This window comes from Bactrocera dorsalis, chromosome 1, assembly GCF_023373825.1.
Source record: "Bactrocera dorsalis isolate Fly_Bdor chromosome 1, ASM2337382v1, whole genome shotgun sequence".
Lineage (NCBI taxonomy): Eukaryota > Metazoa > Arthropoda > Insecta > Diptera > Tephritidae > Bactrocera > Bactrocera dorsalis.
The window spans coordinates 110373796-110395055 of record NC_064303.1 but is presented as its reverse complement, the minus strand read 5'-3'; the positions used below and the strand labels follow the sequence as shown (position 1 = coordinate 110395055).

The following is a 21260-nucleotide window of genomic DNA, read 5'->3' as shown; positions in this document are numbered from 1 at the left end:
CTTCCCCGATCCTCCCAGAACATTCTCTGAAAATTTCATCAAGATTGGTTCAGTCGTTCTCTCAGCGTTACTAATAAACAAACATTCACTCGTTTGTATGGGAAAAAGAAAAGGGCTGGTTTTAAGGGTTTTCCGTCAATTATTCGAATTTTTCTTGCCGTAAAAACCTTCCTTGAACCTCAAAGAACATTTTAAAAAAAGAATTGGCAAAATTGTTCTAAGCGTTGTTGCGCTTACCAACACATTTTGCGATTCATTTTTATATATAAGATTTGCATTGAATTCAAATTCAAATACTTGTTTTGTTTCGTATTTGAATGTATTCGAAAATGTCATTTACAGCTACACCAGGGAAGTTATTTCATAAAATTTCTATTCGTTTCGTGTCGAGTGCGACGATCCGCACACTCGACACGTTACGAAATTTCACTCGATACGATTACTTGCTCGCTCACGACTGCCGCGATTCGGGCCCAGCTTAGAAACATAAAATACTAATATATTAAATATTTCGAAATATATTTCCAACGTGCAGATATTGCGAACTCTACAAGTGCCTCATCATGCCCATCCTGTTATATGCTGCGGAGGGAAGGAAAATGACATCATTTGATCAGTTGGCCTTAGGAGTGTCTTAGAGAAACTTTTTGCGGAAGAGTAATGGTCCTTTGCGAATTGGTAACGGTGAATATCGAATTCGATGGATCGATGAGTTGTACAGGATATATGACGACATTAACATAGCTCAGCGAATCAAGAGACAGCGGCTGCGCAAGCTAGGTTATGCTGCCCGGATGGATAAAAACACTCCAGCTCTGAGAGTATTCGACGTAGGACTCGCCTGTGAAAGCAGAGGAAGAGGAAGATCCCCACTCCGTTGGAGAGATCAGGTAGACGAGGACCTGACTGCACTTAGTATCTCGAATTGGTGCCAAATAGCGAAAAGAAGAGTAGCATTAAGTTTATTAAGCTCTTCTATATAAGATCCGATTTCGATTATACATATACGATATTTGATATGAGTGGAGCTGACAGATCGAGATAACTGCTGGAAATGTCAAGAACAAGGTACCAGAAAATCAATACAGACTCTCTTAACTTCACATCCTCACCAACTCTGCAGTGTAAATTTTCAGCAACACCATCACTCCTGCCATTTATGTCAATTTGATGAATTACACACAATAGTGCAGCTCTCAGCTAAATATTTTTTACTAATTATAGCTTTCGGCGCATCAACACTTTGTTTAATATAAATTTCATTAATGTTGTGCATAAAAATTTCACACCGTCCCATCCCACACATTTGCAGCATTTGAAGCAGTTGTCGCTACGCATGCGCATAAATTCAACTTTAATGACTGAACGCCTACAATTTGATGAATGTGGTCATAGTATTTTATGTTCAAATTATATATATAATAAATCTATGAATATTTGTAAACAAAGTTCGCATAAGTGAATATATATTTATTTGATTAATTAACAAAAACGCGCCAAAGTTGACACTATCAAATAATTAATGACTGTCATTTAGCCAATAGCAGACGACAGTATTTACATTTTCGTTCAACACTTTCCATAAAACCGCTATACATAGATCGTTTTTCGTTATGATTCATGTACCATAAGAGCTAGGAGTGTGACTAATCGGGGTATAGAAGATGCATAGATAAGAGAATTAGATCTGTGTAAAAGTAAGTGTTACATCTCAGCTGGTATCGTCAAATATTCTGTGGGTATTTCTGATATAAGAAAACTTTTAGAGCACTTAAGTGTCTTGTGGCCATAACGAAATGGAGGAAAACCAGCCTGAAACACTGATAGTATCAATTAAAATTAACATTGCATACGGAGCTTATGGATGTATGTATCATATCTCACCAATGCAAAAACCCAGTAACTAAACCTGAAACTTAATGCTCAAGTATTTTTATATATACAAGTATAATTATAAATAATTAACATGAAAAAAGTTTTTTTGAAAAATATTTTTCTTTCAAAACTAAATTTTTTTCAATTTTTTGTTTGTTTCTTTTTATACGAAATTTTTTTTTTGAAAATTTGAAAAAAAATTTTGTTGTCTTTTTTAAATTTTTTTTTTTTGAAAAACTAACTTTTTTGATTTTTTTCATATCATTTTTTTTTCAATAAATATAACATTTTTAATATTGCATATTTTTTAAATTCATATAGAAATATCTATATGCATATGGACATATGAACCTACGCATTTCTGAAGTATATTCAGGTTTTGAAATCCAGTTCTTTGCGTTGCTTCATTCATAAAATATTTGCACATCCGTTACGGTTAACCGTATAAATATGGCAATACCAATATTTTTTTTTACTTGAAAGTCTCAAATCAGTTGAAATAATATTTGAATACGCCAACGAAACTAGGACAAGCGTTTGCTTAAAAAAATATTCAAGTGCATATATACTTGTAGCTTTATTCAAAGTGATGGCATATTTTTAAATGCAGAAATATATACATATATATAATATATGAGGAGGACTGTTAAGAATGTGAGATTAAGCTAAGTTAGTTTACTGATATTGGTCTAGATTATGTAAGTTTATATTAACATTACTGGAAACTATTTATTTTTTGCTGCCGTGGTCCGGTAAGAGAGCAAGGCTGGTTGTTGTTCCAAATTCGCACAAAGAACAAATCTGAAACTACAGAAAACTCAAACTAAAGCAAGTTTACCTTGCCATATTGATCCAGCTTGAATATACATTTTGCATGTAGAAATAATAAAGAAAACCATCACTCACAATCTGTTAAGAAATATTTATCGAAAAACATAGCCACTGACTGATGAAACCATCACCTGCAAACACAATTATTTCTACATATAAATCACGTATGCTCATAAATAGACAAGTATATATAAACATATGTACTTAAATGCAGGAATATTTTTGCAAAATCGCTCTTATGTTACAATACACAAGCGCTATACTTAGCAGCAGCGGCTGGCGCATAATGACGAAAGCGACGAATAATCACATCGGGCGCGTGACTCCTTTCACATAAGCAAAGAAAAACGCAAACAAAATAAAAAAGGAAACAAAATCACAATCAAATAAAATATAAATACAATAAGCACCAAAGTGAGTAATCAAAGTTGACAATAATTAACAAATAGAGAATCAGCTAATAGTTGCTCACAAGCGTCTAAAATAGAGAATGGGAGAAAGTGCCAAATGTAAATAGATATTGAAAGGGAAATGATTTGCATTGAGCGCACAGGTTACGATTAAATGCAGATCACAAATGGGAGCAGACCAGAAATGGAAAGTGTGATATATGGAACAGGTGTGACATGGCGTATAAGTAACATATGATGATGTATGTATGTGATATTATGTAAAATGTAAATATTACTGGACACAAATTTTTTTTAGACTGATCTAATATTATCGATTTGTTGGAAAAATCGAAAAACGATTGAGAAAGTTAATTAAGTTTTGAATTTCATACATATTATAATGCAGTAGGTTAAACCAACTCTTTACTCCTGTTGCGTGAGGCTTTAAGGTTAACATATTCAGCACAGAGTTTATTCTAGTAAAAATCCCAAACGAATTTTTCATTAAATTTTTTGTTAAAACCCGCATAACCGAATACAATACATAATCATTATTTTTAGTTTTCACTTTACAGCATATACATATGTTTACACAGGAAAAAGTTTCGACTTGGCATTATTGGATCAGTTTACGTCACAACATTTTAAAAATCATTAACCGGCAGAGCTTTAGACATCTCTCCTCACCCCTAAAAGTCTGATAAGTACGTATTATTTGTACAAATGAAGTTTTCATCGATGGCGATATATCGATTACATGTTATCGATATTTAACTTTTCGATAACTTTGTTGTTATCGAATGTGTGTTTTCGATTTTAATCGTTTTGATATAATTCTTATCTATCGAGCATGTGTTATCAATATTTAAATTTTCGATAACTTTTTAACCATCGATATTCATATAATATTTTCTTTAGCTTTTTTGCTATCGTATATGTATTGTCGATCCTAATCTTTTCTATATAATTTGATATAATTTGTATCTATCAAGTATGTATATGTTATCGATTATTTACTTTTCGATAACTTTGTTATTTTCGAATATATGTTGTCGATCTGAAACGTTTCGCTATAATTTTTATCTATCGAGCATATTGTTATCGGTATTTGACTGTTCGATAACATTTTTACTATCGTACATATGTTATTTCTCTTTTCCTCATCGATAGTACTTTTACCTATGAGACTGAAATATCGATTTTACACTTGTTAACGATCTTCCATCGATATATCGATTACATGCTATCAATTCTACAATATTTCGATAACATTTTTGTAGTACTATATGTCTTATGTTTAAAAATTGGCCTCCGTTTTGGCCTCTTTTTGGGCACAACACTTCTTGCCACCTGAGAAAATAAAAACCACATCGATGTTGGCTACATTCTCAGAATTGGATAGATGCTTGTAATATACATTAACTCTCATCCGAAGATAAACTTATCTACAATATTCCATAGAAGCTCTACGTTAGCTTCTTTACACTTATCTATGCTTTTTCCATAGAAAACTTGTTTCTTTTCTATTTTTCATATTTCCTTATTTCCCTTTTGTTTTTATCAGCCAGCCACTAAGTTAGTTCATATGTTTCCCACTAATTTGTTTATAAACAATTTGAATAATTAGGCGCGGTCTGTTATCTTACAAAGGACGGACGACTGCTTGCATTTGCTTCAAGCTGCCAACGCTCCGGCGCTACCGCAGAGGCTCATCGTATTGCGCGATAACGCTAATGACTTTTACACTCAGCCGCTCTGCGAAGCCGTCAGCGCTGGAAACTTGCAGTTCGCTTTTTAAGCCAATGCATGCTCGCCGCCAGCTTTCAGATACGTTTCTGAGTTTCAGGTGCAAGCACAACGCAAACAACAAGGCGTTCAAACACTGCGATCGCAAGCGAAGCTGAGCGCTGTGCTTGTGTTTCTCACAACAACAAACAATAACAAAAGCAACAATCAGAAATAAAGTAACAATAAAGACTATAACAGACTATAACAAAAACAACAACACTCAGAGTTACAACAACAACAGCAATTCAGCATCATCCAAGCAACAGCAGCAGCATTTCCAGTAGGTATCTTATGGGACATTTTGGAATTTCTATGCATTTCCATTGCGCTGGCACCGCACTTATGCACATTCAGTTGTCAATCGGGCGTTGCGCTTGGCGGTCGCACAGTCGGTTTCTTAGCAAATTTTTCTTAATTTTAACGTTCCAAAACACTCGGCTGCTGGCTGTATAAAGCAGAGACAGATAAAAACAAATAAAAACTGAATATCCAACGCAACAAAAGCTTGCTTCGCATACTTGTGTACGTAATACACACACCTACACTCATACAACCATAAACTCGTGTGAGTAACGTCAAACGTTCGCGTTCGCTGCTCGTGCGCATGTGTACAAGCTCAACCGCATTTGCCACAAAAACGTCTACTTTCGGTCTCGAGCGCGCTGAGCACATTCGCTTAGCACAGAAACAGTCAGCGTCTGCTCGCGTACGCACGCATTCGCAACACTTTCGCTTTTCGCTTGTGCCTTTTGCCCGTTTTAACGTCGCCCTTTGTTGCTGCCTTTTGGCTAGTGTACGCGCTTTAATTCGTCCGCGCAGGATCTACGTGTTTTATCCTTCGTAGGCAACGTTTAATTGCCGTTTTTGCGTGTCTTGTGCGTGTGTGTGTGTGCATGTGCTTGTTTGCATCTGCTGCATGCAACAATTTAACATACAACTTTACACAACGCGAGTATGCCACAGCCTGCGTAATGCTGATTGGCGAACGGAACACATACAAATTCTACATAATCGGTTATAATCTATTCGGCAAGACGTTTTACACGCCCGCCAGCGCTTAGCTGCCACGAAAACTCGCCAAAAATATTTATAAATCAATTTTTACAACGCGCTTACGTCGTTCCGTGTGTGCGCCGCAATAAAGAAAAAACAAGAAACAAATAACAAAATAATTCGCAAAGTGCCAAATATTTAAGCATTTTACTTGTAAAATTACGTTTAATTAATATTCTAATTTATTTAACATTTTAATATTTAAGTAAACACTGCGCCTAAGCAAATACACTAAATCTACGTTTAAGTGCAAACACGAGCTGTACCTTAGTAAATAAGTATCCTGTGTGACGAGTGTGTGGAGCTTTTAATTTGGAAAACAGGACAACAATAATTTTGAGCGAAAATATTTAAGTTAAGGAGAATTACGAGAGAAGTGAAAATGGCAAGACAACGCCTACGCATAGGTTTATTACTAAGGTGAGTAAAATATTCCAAAAATATAAATTTAAATAATAAATTATATTTATTTGAAATTATAAGTTTTGAGCGATCTAAAAAATAACTGGTAATTGAAAAATAGTTTTAATATACTTTTTACTCCAAAAATTCAAAAACAAATACCTGGCAAATACTAAATATTCGAAACACTTGAAAAATTTAAAATGTCTTGTGCTGCATGCAAATAAAAAATAATTCAAACATTAAACTGTTGAAAAATATGTGGAAGAAAATAAATTGTATGATGGGTTTGATAGAAAAAATTTAAAAAAAAAATTATAATTTTGAATAACTCTGAACATTAAGCATGTTGGAGGAGAAGTAATGAATATTTGCAGCAACTTTGAAAAAAATATTGAGAGAATTATGCAAAGAAATACATTTTAGTGGAAATATGTTTGTGAAAAACTCGAAGTATGAGGAAACAGTTGATAAAAAAATTATTAAAGAAATTTTGTAAAGAAATAGGTGGGAACTGTTTAATTAACAGATGATAAACTGAAAAACATAATTGATTCTCAGATATTACATATATAAATGAACATAGATTTTTTTTTATTTTTTTTTCTTTTCTATTAAATTAACGTTCTCCAATATGTTCTATGAAAAACTATGAAAACTATGATATATAACAAAATACCAAATTATTGGGGACAAATAAATATGAAATGAAAATTTTTTACAATAAAAAGATAATATTGCAAAGAGTTAGTATGATTTGTGCAAAATAAATATTATATTTCTTAAAAAAGAATAACTTATATATACATATTTTACTAAATGCTTAACTAGAAAATTTTAAATTGGCGATTATATTAAATATAATAATGAACAAAAATAAAGAATATAACAAAATGCGCGAATTAAGATTTAACATTGCAAAAATTATTAACTCGTTAATAAATAAAAATAAAATATTAAAATAAAATAAAAAATTAAATATAACATAATAAAATTAAAGGAAAAGAAAATGAAATAAAATAAAAAAATGGCAAAATTTTAAATTTTTTGTGCTTATGAATGACTAAATTTTAACAAAATATTACTTTTTTTTAATATTTTTTAAATATCTAAATTTCATAAAAAAGTTTTTCTATGTTCATATGTATGCATATGAAAAATTAAATAGACAACTAAGCAATACAATATACCCTGATAGTGCGCTCAAAGCTATTCAAGGTATGTTTCATGTCATTAGACATAACATCAAGTTACTACAATATCAGAATTGTTTCGGTACATTGTCAAAGCGGAAACGATAGAAACTTTTAAGCCAATGAGCTTACACGAAAGCGTTCTCTAGTTCAAAGTCTAGTCCTGTTCTCTTGCATTCAGGTGCTAGATCTATAGACTTAGCACGAGATTTGTGAGTGTTGATAGAACTTCTAACTGGGCACTGTGCTATGGGGACTCATGTGGTAAGGCTAATAATATCTTTCAGAAAATGAATTAAATCTCAGAAAATAAATTTTAAATTACTATATGCCATTAACAAATAATAAAGTTCCGCATTAGAGACTATTACCGCTGATTTATTATTATTATTTAACAACAAACTTAAAGCCTACCAACCTTTTTAAAATATCTGAAATTTTGATTAGAGAATTTTCGTTTGAACATTGAAGTTTTTTTATGATTTTAAGTCGAAATAAGATTTTTTATTTTAAAAATTATATACCATATTTGAGAAAGAATTTTTTGTTCAAAATAAAAATAAAAAACACATTGGTGGTTATTTGCATTTTTCACATAAATTTTGAGGTTATGTGAGCAAAAGTCTTTGTATAAAAGTTATAGATCTTTCCATTAGCTACAACATTGCTTTATAGCCTATTTCTTTAGGAACCATGGTTTTGCCAGAAATCGAGAGAAATCCTTTTTATTCCTTAAAAATTCAACCACGTTTTTAATAAGTTTTACATTAATGTCTCTTAATTTATCTTTTGTGTCCGATGCGTTTCAAACTAATAATATTACCTTTTTCTTATTTAAAATTATTTACACTGGTTTATTAAGAAATTTTAATACAATTGACTGTACAAAATGAGTTTGACTTGAAATCTTTTTTTTAATTTAATCCCAGTTTCAAATATAATATTTTACAGATCTTGTGAAAAATAATATTATTAATCATTTTGAAACCATTTCAATTTATAATATTAAATAAAACTATTTTTTTATTATTTTCCAATTTTTATTTTTAATATATTTGTGTGAAAAAATATTTTAAAAAATTAGATTGAATAAAATATAAAAAGATGTATATTATGCCAAAAATATACTGGTTATAGGTCTGTGTTATGAAAAATATTTTTGCATATATGATAAAATAGTACTTGAAAGTGATAGTTAAAAAAAAATTAAAAAATATTAAGGCTTCTAATCAAAGCTTTTTCTATTACGCCTTTACAAATACTCTTAGTTTGTGTGTTTTAACTAATTTTTTGACGAATTCGGGTACAAAACTATGCTAATTTATTTTGTATCAAAATATTCTTTACTCAATTGTTCGAAGTCTCTAAGAACTGTGCTAGTAGAAATAATCATAGTATAAAGCAAAACACTTTTTTTTTACCTAAAATCAGCAAAAAAAAAATTTCTTGAATGTTTGAAATTCAGGTACGATAATTCCTTTAGCTCTTAAAAATACATATCTGTAAATATGTACATATGCCCACACATATCCATTCAAAGATCTCCTCAAAAGATTCAAAAAATAAGAAACACGACATAAATTGTCGAGCATTATCTCTAAGAACATCTTTAGTTAAGTTTCTAAAATTTATTCCACACAACACTCGCTTGATTCAAATTTATTTGCCGCCAGTGGCAAGATAACACTCGCAAAGAAATAAAATTAGAAGAATAAACAAATATAAAAATAATGCAAATTAGCAAAAAAACGGTAATTATTTTGGTGGCGATACCGCCTAAAATGCTTCCGTCAAACGCTAAGCGACTCTTGCGCTGCGTTAAAATTCAAATTAAAAACGTAATTAAATTTGCGACGCTTCTGCGCAACTTTAGCCATTTGTCGAACTCAAGGGCAGCACATTAAGCATGCGCACATTAAAGCTGCGGCAAAAACATGAGCAAAGCGGCAGCCAACAAGAAGAATTGGCACTAAAAGAGAATTAACTGCCAGTGGCGTTGATAAAGGCATAAAACCATAGATGTGTCTGCACGGCTGACTGGCCAAAATTTAGACTCTAAATGTATTTATACGCGCACAAAGCTAGATAAGAGTCATATGATTGAGGCGCACGCGTCTGAGTGTCATTTGTTGAATATACATATATGCATATATATTAATTACATATTCTTAAAGACTTTTGAAAATATTATTTGCTCGCACTTAACTCGTTTCTTTGTGACATAGGGAATCACAAATTAATTATGCAATTAATTTACTTATGGCAAATTTGCGTAAAGTCACCTTGGCAACGCATTGCTAGTGCGAAAGGCACTGCAAAATAGCTAAACGCTAATGTTTTGAGTTATTCTGCGCAGACTCGACAAAATTTGCAAGTCAGATGACAGTTTCGCAGACATGAAAGAATTAGTTATTTAAATTATGCTAAAGTTGTTAAAACACACCCACTTCAAAGCATATGAAATAAAATTAAATCAGGCTTGTGAGTGTGGGCTGTTGGTAGAAATTGTGTCAAGGTGATTTGGAAATTTATGCTAATATTTTTTTCTAGAACTAGTCAAGAAACATGTTAAAATTATTAATTTTTATTGAAACAAAGAAAAAATGTTAAAGGGTTCTATCGTTAAGAGTTAATTATAATTGCCAATTTATTTTTTATATAAAAAAAATTTGAAAAAATTATAATTATTAAAAACAAAAAATTAAGAAAAAAATGTCTAGAAAAAAAATTTTATTTTAATAAAAAAAAAAAATAAATAAATAAAATTTTATAAAAAAAATTAATATTTTAATTTAATACAAAAATTAATTTTTATATATTTTTTTATAAAAAAAAATTATTTTATAAATTTTCAAATTTTTAGTAGAAACATGCTTATTTGATTTCTGTTTAGACTCTTTTCTCAATAATCGACAAACTAATTTTTTTTTTTTTTCCATTGTTAATAATATTTTTATATATAAAGAGAGAAATAAATTTAATTTTAGCATTAATTTTAACTCCGCCCCAACCCAGCGTTTACGCAGCGGCACCAATTTTTAGCCGCAAGCTATATTATTTTCTCCTCCTTTTGTCAAATTCATCGCTTACTATTGCTACCCGCATCAATTTCTATGTACTATTTGCATTCCAAAGCAAACGCCAACCAAATTCGAAAGTCACCGTTAATGGTGATTGAAGCAATACTTCCGACCAACAGTTCGATACTTTTGTTGGCTGCGACTTTACATAATAACTGCCATATGTGTGGAATAATATAATAAAATACAAAAATACTTCCATATCATTATAGCGACTGCATAACCTTCAGATTATTAATTTATTTACGGATATGTATGAAAATGTTGGTAAATTTTAATTAACTCTCCCTTTTCGGTTGCATTAAAAATGTTAGAGGAGGAGTAATGTGTATTTGTAGCAACTATGAAACCAAATATCGAGGGTGTTATGCAATGAAAGAAGTGATAATAAATAAATTTTAATGAAATTATGGTGGTGAAAAATTCAAAAATATAAGGTCGGTTGGTTATTGATTTAAAAAAAAAAATTATATAAAAAATAAAATTTAAAAATATTGTTATAAAATATAGGTTAAAACTGCTTAAATAATAGGATTTTTATAGATGGTATGTATTAAAAAGTCTATGAAAATTGCATACAGCCTTACATAAAAAGCTGAATAATTCGAGAAAGCGTTTTGACCTCGAACCTTTTTTATAGCAAATAAAATTTCCTAAAAATTTGTTATGCAAATTTTTTCTATAGCTCCTGTCATTTACGAGATATATACAAAAAATGCGAAATTCTTGGGAAAAGCGGGTTTAGAGCCCCATTCTACCTCGCCGGTGTGAGTAACGACTTTGTTGTACTGAGCACTTTTGTAGAGCGAACAATTCTGAGAAGTATGCTTCTAAAGTCAAAGCGATGCCATAAAATACATCTGATCTGTAGGAATTTAAATATAAAAACTCACGATTGTAGTGTATTTTCTATGGAACTTTTACAGGGCTTGGTCTAGTTCTTAATGTTAATATTAAGAGCTATAATTTTCAGAGAATTTTTTTTAGGGTATTTCCAATGAAAATTTCGTGACGGGACTGAAAAAAATTAATAGTTCAATAAAAAAACACCCTAATATACAACTAATACACTATTAATTATTTTCTAAAATATTTTACGGCACTCAAAAAATGCCAAATTTACAAGCAATATAAGCCTATACCAAAAATAATAATTAAAAAAAATATTAAAATATAAAAAACTGCTGAAACAAGATGCTCATACAAAATCCAATCAAAATCTACCATTAAATAATCTAATCAAAACCCGTCATTAAATCATTCAAGAAAATATAAAAGAAACCGAAAAAAGCAATAAATAAACCAATTTAGCTCACAACAAATGCAGATAACCACGAATTTAATTAAAAGCAGATTTCTAAGAAATATTCACTTTTCAAAACTCCAACGTAGCCTGCACGTGGAGCAAATCGCTTTTGTGGTGCAATTCTCAATCGAAAAACCGCAAGTAACAAATGAAAAATCGTTTCAAATTAAACACCTTTCGAGGAAATCGAAACACAGTCACAGTCACACCGCAAAACTTCAATAAGCAAATCAGTTATGCAAACTGAAATAGTTAGGGAAGAAAAATAACGAATTAAAGCCTACAATAAAGGCACATAAAATGCCTGAATGGACCAATAAAATGCCGCAATAAATTTAACTTATCAAAAGGTATGCTACAAGCGGTTGCTAAAAGGGTACAAGACATACAGATATAAATATATGTATATATATAGAAACATGGTAATACATATTTATGCACGAGTCTAAGAAATTACATGTACTTATGCGCATATCTATTCGAAGAATCTCCAAAGCTCCACACATCTTATTTTTTATTGCCATTGGAATGACCGGCAGCGGCTGTCAGCGCACAACTCATTCGCAACCTACTTACATATCAAATGAAATTATAACAATAGCCCAGTAGTTGTTGCTTGTTTGTTGTAATGACAAAAATGCGGTAGGCATATGTTGCTGATTACCAACGAAACGCAAAAAAAGCCAGTACACAAAAGCAAACAATACAACTACAACAGCTACAACAGCAGCAGCTACAGCCAGTTGGCAACAGCAGCAATTAACATGTGTGAGCGCAGCTTGTGTCGGTGTTGGTGCTGGTGCTATTTGCGGTTGCTTGCCGCTTGTTTGAGTTTCACTTTCATTTTCAGTCAACCTACATAAGGCTTTCCTTGTGTGTGTGTGGAGACTTTGGCATAAAGGTACAATACAATGTAAAAGATAAAGCGTGTTAACAAAAGTGGAAGAGCCAAAATAGACTTGCCAACGTGAGAGAAGGAAGCGACGTGGAAATGAGTTATATTAAATTTGTATTTGAATATGTAAATATAGCAGTTAGATTAAGTATTATTACGCACATATATTATAAAAATTACTAGGTGTTGTATTAATAAGAAAAATATGTACTGAGATAAGCTTAAATTATTGCGGTTACATTTATTATAAGTACGGTTGCCTTTTCATGTAAATTGGTGTGGAAATTACCATTTTCTGATAACTTTAACAATATATTGCAATGGAATAGTTAAAATTAGCACAAGTGTCATCTAAATATGTCAGATTGTATAGCAGCTGCATATATATCATATAAATATGATGTAGTAGTCCAACTCGAAACAATATGATCGCAGATTGTAGGCTTCCCAAGACAATAATTTATGCCGCATTTCGAGATATTAAGAGGAAGACGACGATATGAGTTTCGGTCTCTCTCTTGAAAACTGTAAAATTTTAAAACAAGAACTTGATTTTGATCCTTTAGTTTGTATGACAGCTATATTCTCCATAGTTCCGATTTTAGCAATTTCGGCAAATTAGCAGCTTTTGGTGGAGAAAAGGGCATTTAAATATTTTCTGATGGATATTTAAAAAACTAAGGCATATATACAGATGGACATGACTAAAAAGACTCAGCTTGTCACGCTGAAGCATTTTTCACAGTATTTGTATTTGGTTGACATAATTTAAATAAAATATTTAGTATTATCAGAAAAAATACTATATATACTTTTTACCTATTTTTATATATATTTTTCATATGTATATTTATGTATATTTTTTTTTTTGAAAAGGAAAGTTTATTTTGGCTTTGATGCAAGAATAATATTGATTTTTTGTTCAAGTATAATATTTTATCAAACAAAAAAAATGTTAAGCCGAATTAGTAAATAAATTAAATATTTACAGTCATGTAGACCTCTTAAAACTTTAGAAAAGATTTTAATTAATCACTTAGATATAAATTAATGTATAGGTATATATATTTATATGCATAAGTATAAAAGGTACCTCTTATTTAATGCAATCATTAAGGGAAGTAAAAGTTCGTACTGACCCTGATTAATTTTCATGGCCAGTTGATGACTTATTTATGGTTTGAGAGCAAAACATGGCGAATGCCATCGAATTTTAAATTAAGTTCCCTGAGAGCGTACCAAAAAACCAAAAAAACTATACCACTATTTAATATAGAAATTTATCAACTATGAAAGGAAAATTTAAATACAGTTATTTATATTTTTTTTACTAATCACACACAGAATATTTGACGGCTGCCTTGCCAAGTCAATAAGACGCAATTAGTGAACAAATCGAAAAATTTGGTATCCAAAAATTATTTTGGTATACGACTCTCCCAAACCCACTCAAATAAATGCCAGTCATACCAAAATTCCATTAAAATGCACTGATTATGTCAGCGCTTACAAACTCATCCAAATTGTTTTCAATTTCATTTCGTTATTACGAGTCTTTTGTAGCTGCATAAATTAATCAAGTCAGCTGACTAATTTACAAACCAATGAAATGCGGTTTGTTAATAAATTTGAACCTCATCCGCCTTGGTGTTAGCTGCCTGTTTGCCTTTTTGCCAATTTCGCTTTTGCTTTCATTCCAATGCGGCTTTTACGATGGGCAGTCAACATGTTGATAACGCTTTGTTGCTAAATGCTAATGTTGCATGTTGCTTTACAAATGAGTGTGTGGTGTGTTGTTGTTTTCTAATATATTGCTTGTATGCTATAAAATTATGTTGTTTTGGTGTTTTTTATTGCTTTGATTTCAATTTTGATTTTTTTCATATTTGCCTTTATTGTTTTGTTGCATAATGTATGGTGAGCGAAAGATCATTAAAGTCTGTAATAATTATGTAATTTGTGATAGCTGTAAAATGTTGTTTAATTTAGAAATAGCTGTGTTTTAGTTGTTGTATTTGTAAGTGAATTGATGTTGCTGGAAAGATTACGAAAAGTGGTATGAATAGCTTTTGTAAGAGTAGAAATTTTGGATGTCTTAGAAATTATCATTTATTATAGCCCGAGAAATTGCTTCTACTAGTTTTGGTCCATTAATTTAATAATTTTCTTTAAAGTGTCTTTCTTTAGTTTGAATCTCCAGTAGCAATGGGTTTTATGGTTTATAACGTTGCCCGATATTTCGATCTACTTAAACAGACTATATTTTACAAAAGGAATACCAACTCGTCAACATTTTTTAAAGCCATTTAAAAATTATTTTTTAAAAAGCAAATGGGCATGAAAATAAATATATATTTTTAACAATAGCTTAATATTTTAATTTTTCAACAATTTTTTTAAACAAATTTTAACCTATTAAGCCACTGTCAAATAAACCACCTCCAAGCCATTCCAATCACAAGCCCAACAATAGCTCGTAAAACCGCTAAGCACCACAAAAGTCGCAACAAGATACAAAACTTAAATAAATTAGTTAGCAAAATTAATGACGAATGGCATTTTCAATTAATCAACAAGTCACTGGCGGATATACAGTGGCAAGCGCGCAAAAAAATAGAACTGAAATGAAATTAAAACCAGTGAATGTGTGCAAAAAATGCTGAAGTCGTGTCGTGAGCATTTGTCTAGCAGTGACAGATGATTTGAAGATGATTGACAGTATGGCGCACCTCAGGTTTGGAAAACTAGCTTTGAATTAATTGGATTTTGATAGATGTGGAAGATGCTTTCGGCTGAGCTTATTGGCGCTTGTTATTTGGCTTTTACTTTAGCGAACTGAGTTGAGTTTTTAAAGTTAATGGTTGTTAATAATACTAAACAAATTTGCTAGTTGATGAGTTGTTGTTAAAAAAACTCAAAAAATCAAAACAAAAAAATTTAATTAAAAAGAAATAAATTAAATTTAGTTAATTTGAATATATTATTAGTTAAAAGGAATCATAATTAAGAATGAAATAACGTATTTAAAAAAACATGAAAAATATTTAAAAAATTTAATTAATTACTAAATGAATATAATTATAACATAAGTAATTATATAATATAAATTATTAGATAATTAACATAAATGAAAAAATTATATTATTAATACAAATTATTTGATAATTATGCAATACAAATTATTAAACTAATTAAATAATTTCGTAATTAAAATTAGAAATTATTTAAAAATTAATTAATATAAATAAATTTTTAAATTAGTTAATTATTAAATAATTTGTAAGAGCATTAAAAATGTGAAATAATCTTTAAAATATAATATTTAATTAAATAATAATTTAATTAATTTAATTTAATTCATAAATTATTTTATTTGAAATATTTTTTTTCCATTTAATTAATTAAATAAAATTTATAAATTATTACTATTCAGATATTATTTTCCCTTTAATTAATTAAATTATAAATTATTAATTAATTAACACATTTCTTTAATTATTTTTTTTTAAGTTTTAATTAATTAATTATTATGATTTGAATATTATTATTTTATTTTCTTAATGTTCTTAATGAGTTATATTTCATTTTTTTTATTATGACTCTCTTTAACTAACCACATAGTTTAGTAATATCATTTTTTTTTAATTTAAATCTAATTAATTAATTTAAATAAGATTTAAAACTGTTTTGTATTAGCTTTTAATGAAAAGCTCGAACTAAAAACTGGAAAAATAGATTTTGAGTTAGACCATTGTGTAAGCACAAGAATTTTTTTTAAGAATTAAACTTTTTGGCTTAAATTAAAAGTATTATAAAATTTGCTAAATTTTTTTAACACAAAAAACTAGTTCTCCATTAGAAACCAACCCTTCTCTTAATCCATTCTTCATTTATATATCTACAATAATTCATCACATCAAATTGTTCACTTTTAAAAACGTGTTTATTTTGAACTCTTAATTGCCACCTTGAACCAACAAGAAATTGCCTAAATCTGAAGTATGCGAAACACAATTGGCAGTAACAGTTCTTTTGATTTTTTTAGACTTTTTAAAACTTTTTAAGATATTGTTTCTTTATATATTTTTTTTTTAATATTTGTTTATCTTTCAATATTTGTTTTTTTAATATTTTTTTATATTTCTTTCTTACTTATTTTTTTCTTTTTGATGTTTATGTTTGTCTCTTTCTTTAATTTTTAAACAGAATTATTTCTCAGTTCCTAACACTTCTGACTTCTTTGCTCTACTCAGAGCTGTTCTTTTGGTACTCTTTTATTGTACTTGATTTGACTCAGTTCACTTTTGTTTTTTTCACAAAATTTTGTGCAAGCCAACTGGTTCTTTTAACCTGAAATATCAACAAAAGATTGCTAATTTATGTAAATATTTGGTCTGGGATATTATTTTAGACTTAGAGCATAATTCTTCATAGTTGACTAACGACTTGATGACGCGCTTATAATTCCAGTTAAACGCGATTTATGATATTTTATAGCAGATTTTTTTTGATATTTTGTAAACATTTTTATAATTTTTCAATAAAACTAGAAAAGTTGAAGAGAATTTAAGATATTTTGTAGGAGATTCTTTTAAGAAAATATTTTTAGGACATTTTTTATTTTATTTATTTTTTAATGAAAGGATATAACCTTCAAAAAATAATATAAAAAAAGTGATTCTTATAACGAAAGAATTTATGGCGAAAATGGTATAGGTTTTAAAAACGTTTCAAGTTTTTTTCTTATGGCAATAAATTTGTATATAGCTTAATTTCAAATTCTCGCTCAATTCAAATATCAAGGTCACAGCGGAAGACACTTAGGCACATCACTATCCGCTACATAATACTTAAGCAACATAAAAATGAGTTACATATAAGCGTTGTTGTGGAAGAAGTTCAACTTGAAAGCAATTAATTTTTGCACGTAATTGCCGCAATCTACATTTCATATAAAAAATATTTTATATATATTTATATTTTTAAGCCCAAAAAAGGGTTAAAAAGTAATATTATTAGCAGCAAAATTTAATAAAAACAAGAAAAAACGTTAACTTCGGCTGCACTGAAGCTAATATACCCTTCACAGGTGCATTTCTTTTAGTAACTATGTATACAGTTTGTATGGCAGCTTTATGCTATAGTTAACCGATCTGAACAATTTTCATTCGGATATTACATTGCTGCCTTAGAAAATAACCTGTACCAACTTTCGTGAATATATCTTGTCAAATGCAAAAGTTTTCCCTACAAGAAGTTTTCTCCGATCGGTAAGTTTGTATGGCAGCGATATGTTATAGTGGTCCAATATCGGCAGTTCCGATTGAAAACGATATCTTAAAAACTGAGGGACTAGCTCGTATATCTGCAAGCAGACGGACAGACGGACATAGCTAAATCGACTCCGCTCAACATACTGATCATTCAATATATACTTTATAGGGTCTCAGACGCATCCTTCTGGGTGTTACAAACTTCGTGACAAACTTAATATACCCTGTTCAGGGTATAATGAAAAGAAGTCCACTCAACGGCACAAGTAACAATAAACGTCAATCACATTCAGCGCAAATTAGCATTGAAAAATTGTTATAAATTAAAAACTGTGTTCAATTTTAATTTTTTTATTTTATTTTATTATTAGTGCTGCTTGTTTTTTTTTTTTTGTTGTGACTGTTTTGGAAGTTCCCACTTGAGTAACGAAAATGAAAATTCAAGTGCGCCACAAGCAATAATTTTGGTTTTTTGCGCTTTTTAATGGGATTTCAATCGACAAGTGGCTTCATGCGCTCAGTTTTTTGCTTTTTGAACGACGAAATTGAATTTGCTTTGGCACAAGCAGCAAAATTCGAAGAGTAAAGCACGTGATTTGTAACACGAAAAAATAACCCGCGAATGTGTATGTGTGTGTTTCCTCTGATTTATTTACTGCCACTTGCAAGCACACTTTTGAAATTTACAAAAAAAAAACAATATTAACACATACAAGCACTCAAATATAAATGTATGTGTCCGCAAATTGTGCTTAACAACAACAAAAAACGATTTTTTTTTTCTCAATAAATATAAGTGTACAAGCACTTACACGCCAATTACTTGAATTGTATACACTTGCCACAAGCCAGCCAGCCAGCAAGCAACAAGTGGCTGTGCAACAAATGAAGCAGCAGTGTCAGTCAAAGTGGCACATGGCCTTCCAGTTCGCATCGGTGGACAACGATGGCCACTCGAATTGAATGACGCGCCGTAAAGCATTTACAATTTTTACTCAATTGCAAAAAGCAGCTGCTTACATACAGATTTAAATTTATCACATACATGAACAAAATATACATATGTATGTATGTGCGTGTGCAATTCTCTGAATTGGCTTGCATTTGCATACAGGTAATAAGAATTTCAAGCAGCATAGCGTCTAGGTGTGAAGAATTGAAATTTTCCAGCTAAATACACAGCGCTTCAGCGCAATCGAGTTTGTCGCTTAAGTCGTTTATTTGGCGGAGCCAAGTGCGGCGGAGGCGCATCTGCCAATGGCGATTGACCTTATACGTAGCGTTAATGAGTTGTTGTGTATGCTAGCGTTGGTGTTGGCAAAATTTTTACTAAAAACAACAACAATATTAATTAAAACAACAGCAAAAACATTTGTATGTATGTAGTTATTGGAAAACTAATTTATGTAGCACCAAAGTGGAGCAATTGCTTTTTCGCGTGTGTTTTTTATTTATTTTTTTGTGGTTTTTATTAATTTTTTATTTATTTATTTAATTTTTTTATGAATTTTTTTAAATTATTTTTTTAATGTTTTTTTGTTATTTTTTGTTTAATACATTTTTTATTTAATTTTCATTTTTATTTATTTATTGCTTTTTTTTTTCTTTCTTGTTTCTTGTTTTGCTTTATTGCACACACTTTGTTTATCGCTGCTATGCGCAGTAAAAAACATAATTTATATTTATGCAAGTTGACGTTTTCCGCTGAAATTGATTGTTTATGGCGTGTCCTTGAAATTCGCACAAAGTCAATGTGCAACGCTGCGTTGAATGTCAGTGGATGCCTCGCGTGTTGTTAAAGCCAAACAAATTGCTTTGATAGTATGGCATGTAATTATTTTGAAAAATTAAATCATTAATAACAGCTGCAAAACGCTGGAATGTGACAAATCGATTTCGAGCAGATAAATAATATAAGCAATAAGTAAATATCAGTTTCGATATTTGTCAACGGCAGATGCCATTAATCGTTTTGATTTTTGTTTAAGCCATGAAATTGCAACTTTTTATTTTTTTACAAAAAAAAATATTTTTATAATTTTTTACAAAAATACTTTTTTTTTATTTTTTATTTAAGAGAAAAAATATCTGATGGGAACCATTTTTATATTTCAAAATTGTGTTATTATTTTTTTTACAAAAAAAAATCATTTTTTACTTAAGAGAAAAAATATTTGATTAGAACCAAATTTTTTCAATTATTATTTTCTTGTTTCCTAATTAATTTTTTATACATTTTGATATCTTTTATTCGTACTTACAATTTTAGTTCCTTTTCGGTAATTTTTTAAATATTTTTAACATTTTTTATATTTACAAAATATTCAAATTTATTAATAATATCTTGAAAATATGTCTGCCGTGGTCAAAAAGCCCTTTAAGCCACCAGAAAATTAAAAAAAAATTTAATTTAAAAAATATTCTGTTAAAATTTTTTTTTTCAAATAAAATTTTTTTTAATTTTCTAATTCAAACATTTTTTATTTGAAAAAAAATAAAAAATTTAAATCTTTAAAAAGTTTTATTTTATTTTATTTTATTTTAGTTTTAAATTTAAAAATATTCTGTTAGGAAAACTTTTCAAAACATTTTTTAAAAATGTTTTTATTAATTTTTTTTAATTCTTAAAAAATTTAATTTAATTTTTTTTAATCAAATTTTTTATTTTAACTTTTTTTAATAAACATTTTTTTATTTTTATTTTTCGTAAAAAAAATTATGTTAATTTTCTAATTCAAATTTTTTTTTATTATTTTTTTAATTCCTTAAAAAATTTTATTTTATTTATTTATTTGCTCTCTTGTATTTCAAATATTTCTCCTTATATTTAGTTATTTTTGTATTTATATATGAGGTTAGCCTTCATAATAAATATTTTAAATTAAAAACTATAACTTAACAAAAAAATATAATTAAACTAAAACATTTTTCTCTTTTTTTTCTTTTTAAGTAAGCGATAATAAGCAAAAATATAATTTTATAAAATATATGTATATGTATGTAAGTATCATTAATTATTTTTTTAATCCTAAGCCATCTTAATATTTTTGTACATACCAAAATGCTTTGGACACAAACGCCATCAATAATTTCCAAAACTTTTATTCCTTAAAAAAATTATAGAAACTCTTTGGAATATTTACGCTTTATCTAAAGTTCCACAAATAAGTTT

The 21260-nt window shown here is 29.3% G+C and overlaps 1 protein-coding gene across 2 annotated transcripts in view; it reads left to right on the top strand.

Annotated features, from left to right (window-relative positions):
* The first annotated feature begins 4917 nt into the window (after positions 1-4917).
* Positions 4918-21260, top strand: part of LOC105230806 (uncharacterized) — a 51292-nt gene continuing 34949 nt past the window's right edge. Inside the window, exons 1-2 of one of the 2 annotated variants that reach the window (XM_011211792.4) lie at positions 4918-5166; positions 6146-6359. In XM_011211792.4, the coding sequence (XP_011210094.2) occupies positions 6322-6359 (38 nt within the window). In that variant the 5' untranslated portion in view covers positions 4918-5166; positions 6146-6321. Of the gene's footprint in view, positions 5167-5237; positions 5409-6145; positions 6360-21260 lie in introns of those variants that run through there. The other variant, XM_049449145.1, reaches the window with a different exon arrangement.